At 43.2% G+C, this 6,000-nt stretch overlaps 1 protein-coding gene across 18 annotated transcripts in view; it reads right to left on the bottom strand.

Moving 5' to 3' along the window:
- Window positions 1-6,000, bottom strand: part of FOXP1 (forkhead box P1) — a 364,305-nt gene that overhangs the window by 41,834 nt on the left and 316,471 nt on the right. For all 18 annotated transcript variants that reach the window (XM_068694646.1, XM_068694645.1, XM_068694644.1 and 15 more), the window contains one exon: window positions 5,053-5,157. In XM_068694646.1, coding sequence (XP_068550747.1) covers window positions 5,053-5,157 — 105 coding nt within the window. The remainder of the gene's footprint in view (window positions 1-5,052; window positions 5,158-6,000) is intronic.

Below are 6,000 nucleotides of genomic sequence, written 5' to 3'. Positions count from 1 at the left end.
CAGAGGACCATGAGAAAGAAGCAGCATTATTTCAAATTTGAGCTGAGAGTCGTGATTTTTAAAGGGCTGAAACAGGAACCGGAGCTGAAATCTGAAGCAAGTAAATTCCTTTACTAGGCACTGATGGACACTGTTGTGTTTCTCTTGGCCTTGTTGGAAGCTTTTAGGTCACTGGGTTTGGGATATTACCACAGATGAAAATCTTAGAACCACAGCAACTACAAAAATGACAAGTACCTCGAATCTCTCCCCCATCCTCACAAAAAAAAAGGGGGGGGGAGGGGGACACTGACTAACAATACTTCTCTGGAAAGTCAAACCTTTTTATGAGACCTGTTGCCAATATTAGTGCCACCAAATGATCTCATCTTTCATTCTGGCTAAATTCCAACACACAATTTCATTAACCCAGGTACTGCAGGTGATAAAACTCATTTTTCCCTAAAGAGACAGCTAAAAAGTACCAGTTATACATTTATGAAGTACCAGCAATCAAAATTATGGATTTTCTAAAAGGTTTTTAACTACTTTTATTGAAAGGAAAATCGCTGTCTCAGACTTTTGTGACACTATTGCTAATAATAAATTTTACCATTTAGACATAGCAGTAATATGGTAGACAGTGTCAATAAAAGTATGAAACAAAGATGATCCTCGTCTCTTAAGTAATGCTTTCTGATTACACACCGGAAATTATAACGTGAAACATAAACTAAGAGCACCTTAAAATATAAAATGCAGTAACGCAAGACAATGTGCCTCGGTGTGTACACCCGGCGTGCAAAAATATCACCCAGCACAGCACAGCACAGGCAGGCGGCTCAGCTCCTCTCTGCTCGCAGCAGAAAGGGAACCAGGGGAGCGAAAATCTTTCTGTAGGTGTATAAAAGCGACATTGCACGACTTGGTTCAGGCTCGCTAGCTCTGCAGCCGCTCGGGAGGCGGCTGAGGCGCGGGGCTGTTCAGCTTTGGGCTCATTTTTGGAAACTTTTCCTACCGACACGGCAGGTGTCACTAGAGGGCACTGTGGGATTTGGGCCACCCGGCCTCCTCCTGCAGCGCCTGGAGAGGTCTTGAACTTCCGCACAATGTCAGAAAGGTTAATAAGGATGTTGTAAAAGAAACTGTAGCGCTGAAACCCGGACAGCAGCCCCACAAGGAGGTGGCGGTCTCCAAAATCAAGCGACCGCTTTCGGCCCTGTGCGGACGCGGGGCAGCTGCGGCCCCACAGGCCTCCTGTCAGGAGCTGGCGGTGCGGGGAAGGCCCGAGTGTGGCCTCTGGCCTCTGCCCCATGTCCTCGTCCTCAAAATGTCCCTGTTCCACCACAGGTCCCTGCCCTGCCCACTGCAGATGAGCCGGGCGCAGGGCGTTCCGCCATGCAAATGATAGCAATTAATGCCTTTGAAACAATTTACGATTTCCGGCCTACTCAACGTGTATTAGCATATACCTGGTTTCTTTAATATACACTTTGTTTTTCCAAAACCACAAACATAGTTGCTGGAATTTCATGTGGAAGTGCTTAAGGGGTTGAAAGTTAACACCTTTGTGAGCTGAGCAGTCTCACAGTTGCTGCTAAACAAAAGCCTCTTTGTAGAAGCCTTCTCGAAATGTTTTCTTAACATGTTCCAAGTAGTTTTAGGCAGGCAACTAAAGTAAACAAGATGTTACCATGATAAAAACACTTGTGAAAACATTACAGAGTGCACTTAGTAGTTTCTTTCACATAAACTCTCCTTCATTTCATCAAAGTTAATGCACATGAAGCAGATTACCAGCATCACTGTACTACGGGATTGCAGGATCTCTCCAAAGGTCTGCATCTCCCATTTAAAGGATTTATTTGTTTTTAAAATGGTACAGCCACGATTAAACACATCTAAACCACAATCAACCAACAACAACAACAAAAGATAAAAGGGAGAATAAACCCATATTCGATCTCCTCCTCCAATTCCTGCCCTGGATGCCTGGATACCCTGCTGAATAAACCAGCCTCCCTCCAGTAGCGATTTCCTAAACAACTTGTCGTACAGGGGCATATTTCTCTCTGCAACGGTCTTTAAACACATGCAAATGAAATCAAGGATATAGTCAATTCTGAAGGAAAGTCGCTCTGTGCTACTAATTGCTTCTTTCGCTGCCGACTGCGACGCGGGCGCTAGTTAAGACACGAGACACGTGTGCCCCCTCCAGCCTCCACCTTGCTCCCTGCAGCTTGGCAGAAGGCCACGGGGTCACAGCGGAGGGACTGGACGTGGTTTTGTTTTTAGGCCTGGGCAGCACTGGGACCGTGCGGGGTGCTCCTGTTTCATTAGGCTTAGCAGCAGCCCCCACTGCTATCGGTTAGCTCTAACTGATGCCACATCACATGATAACCAGTGGCTGTTAGATTAAAAAACAACACTAAAACTGCAACTTATTTCTAAAAGAAATAGGGAAATAAATGCGCACAATAGCCCGAGTATCTGCTGGTTCTGATAAGCATCCTCCTGTTGGCTGTGAGTGAAAGACAACTAGGATCGTTATTTGTACAGTATTTATCTTTGAAATCAAGGGCCCTGTGGTGTACCTCACCTTGGGAACAAACACTACAGAATGATCACAGAAGAGTGTCAAATCTCTGTTTTTGATTTACCAACAGTTATGATATTTCTTCCTCAGGAGGAAAAGAAATGAACCATGTTTTAGACCTGTGAGTCCTTTTTTCTCCCTTAACTGTAGAATCATTTTATTGGCATACAGGGCTTTCATTCCACATGTAACTTCTCTTTGCTTTTCTAACAGGCCTTTTTACCAAGCTAAGTGAAATTAAGCATTGCTCAATGGATACACAGGCTGTATTTCCCTTGTAAACAAGAGCTTTTCTCTTGAGGGGCCTGTCGAAAGAGCCTCGTGGATCACATGAGTACCAGAAAGAAACTTCAAGCATCTACCTGTTATCTTTTCACTGCCTAATGAATTTTGATAAATGGCAATATAATTTAAGGACATAGGCTCCACAGGAGACTTGGAAGGCTACAGCATAATTTTATGAAGAAATGCTCACTTCTTAACAGTGTCAATCCGCTGCTTAGGGACACTCGTTTCTGCATTCACTCTGGGTTAAGCATCACTCCGAACAATAGGACTTTGTCTGGACATCGTAGAATTTGGATAATGAGAAAATTTCCACGAGCCAACGGGCTTAAGAAAGTCACACAGAATACTTCTGCTGAAAGGGTTCGATGGGGAAAAAAAGATCACTACCTTGAAAAGGGGAGCGATAAAAGAACCAGAATAGCTGGAGCTGCGAGCACACGGAGCTGCTTCCTGCTGATGCCCAGTTAAAGCCCAGCCTGGCCTGTAATGGCTTTCAGGTTCCTTCCACCCACTGATGGCTCCCAGCACCTCCTCCGGGTGAGCTGGGTCTAGGCACTGAAACTTCTCCAAAACATCACCTAAAACCCATCTCGTGTCCATCCCTATTGTAGTTCGAGGGCTGTACTTTCCACACGTGGTCACGTCAAGCTGTGCACTGCTCTGTAACAAACCCTCCTAAAACCACAAGATCTGCCCGAAACGGAGGACTACCACATCAAGCAAATGTGGCACCATCTGACCTTATGTGACTACACACGTTACTCCAGTATCTAAGGCTACCACAGGACCTTTCCCTTGTGATAACTGCAATAAAAAATAGAATTGTTTTAAAGGTCTAAACGCTATGGTATGGCATATGAATATGAATGAGCTGGCAAGTATGGAGAGATTAGCATTTATTTCACTTAAGTGAACAACAGGATGAATTAAAAGAAACGAGGCCACCCTTCATGGAAATTTATGACTAGCACCTTCTTATTTTGTAATCCTCTTGTAATGAGAACCTTTTCATTACTGTACCATTCCTGACTGGTAATATATGTTTATATTAGGACCAGTGCTACTCCCACTGAATTCAGGAGGGTTTTGCCAGTGGAAGCAAAACTTGCCCACTCTGTTATTAGAGCAAAAATCTATCTGCACCTCATCACCTAACAAACATCCTCCACTTGCTATCGCCTTTCCCTCCCTCGCATAAAAATCCAGGAACTGCCCCAGACACAAAAGATACAGCTGGACGCTCAGGGACCAATTCTACTTATCCATCCTGATGAATTCCATGTACTTATGTGGACTAACTTCATGAGATCACCATTGTAAATGGGAGAATTTGTCCCTTTGTGCATTTAAATCACAAGCATTGCCTGGCCAGTTGGTCTTTCGAGATCTAACAATCGAATAAGCCATAATCATTTCAAAGAGATCAGTGCACAAACATTCAAGAACATGGATGCACCAAAAACATGTGTGTACCTGGTGATCTACCCAGACAGAAAACTCTTTTGTGGTAGGAACAGTTTTTGCTCCAGCTTGGAGGGGTGAGGCTGATGATTTAGCTGTGGAGCAGCCATGTGTAAGTTATTAGAGCTCTGCTGGTCCTTCCCTGCATTGGGATGCACGCATTACCACATACTAGTCCATAATGCACTGTTTATGCAACGTGTAAAACTGTGTTCTTTGGCAGCAAGGAAAGGTCTGCAGCAAACTGCAGGGGCCCAATTAATATAATTATAGTTTATTTTTAGTAGTGTAGACTTTGTTCATTAGTTACTTATTTGACATAAATTAAATTTCACGTGATGCTCTGCAATTCTCTGTTCAATTACAGAGTTAATTTAAGACTAAATTTCTAAATTAAACTGAAATCAAGGTTAAATCAAGGTTGCATTGTTTACGTTATCAATACTGCAACTTAAAAATTATTTAAATAATAATAAAAAAAAAAGGCTGCAGAATTGCCAACAATCTATTTTATAGTAATACACTGAGCAAGACCATACTTTCCCCACGGGGCTAATTTACTATCCCCTGTTAAAACGTTCTTGAGCCTGATCCAAAAGCCACTGAAGTGAAAGGGAGCTCTCAGTTGACTTCAATGGGCTTTGCATCAGGCCCGTGGGTGAGTGACAGCACACAAAATTTCAGGGCATGCTTTCTGTACAATGCAAGTGCCAAGAAAACATTCTTACTTTAGAAACGACTGGAAGTCTTCACATACTGCTTCACAGCCTGGCCATTTGCATACGCCGTGTCCGTAGAGCGGATGGCTGTGTGAGTGCTCCTCGTGGGATAAACTGGAGGAGAGAAAGAGAAAAGAGAGAAAGTGTTGTAACTGAACGTACCGCACCAATTACTCCTCACAAAGACTCCAAAGAGCAGCAAACAACAGATCCTGAAACATCCCTAACATCTCACGGTACCCACCTGACGCTGTGCATGGGTTTTCATGCAGAATTAAATACCATTTGCAGAGTGAAACGTGTCATTCTTACTTAGCTATCCTCCTACATTTCATTCATTAATTAAAAGCTTTGTAAAGAATTTAAATTAACATGGACGGGGGAGAAATCATTTGACAGACCTGCTTAATATCCTGCTTGATATTTTGCTGAGAAATTTATGAACATTGCATATTTACAATTCAACTTCATTGGGAAGAAAAGTCATCTCCATAAAGAGAGATATTCTTATAACACAATGCAGCCAGACCCAAGCTGTTCCACACCACTATAGAAAGAAGAAAAGCACCAAGTTTGCAGCCTTCGCTTCTTCCCATCGTGTTATCTACTTGATGGGGTGGGTGTTTCTTTTTTGTGTTTTCTTTTTGTTTGTTCCTTTTTGTTTCTTACTGCTTCCCCCCCCCCCCAGTTTTATTTCTCTCCTCTTGCAGGCTGTTTCTTTGCACAAGTGCAGCCTTCTTACATCCCAGTAAAACAGATTCACCCATACTTTCAAATGTGAAACCCATCATAAAAAAGGAGCCATGTAATCAAAGGACTCCACAGCACGAGGGGTTAGTGGGGGCTGTTAACCTCGCTAAGATTTGGCAGCAACGTCACAGAGCTTTCTGACTACTGAAAGCAGGGTTAAAGAAAAAACTCGTATGAACACTAAGGGGTTAATCCTTCAGCGGGATT

The sequence above is a fragment of the Anas acuta genome, chromosome 11 (genome assembly GCF_963932015.1).
Source record: "Anas acuta chromosome 11, bAnaAcu1.1, whole genome shotgun sequence".
NCBI lineage: Eukaryota > Metazoa > Chordata > Aves > Anseriformes > Anatidae > Anas > Anas acuta.
Note: the sequence above shows the minus strand (reverse complement) of the source record. Positions and strands in the feature narration are given on the sequence as shown.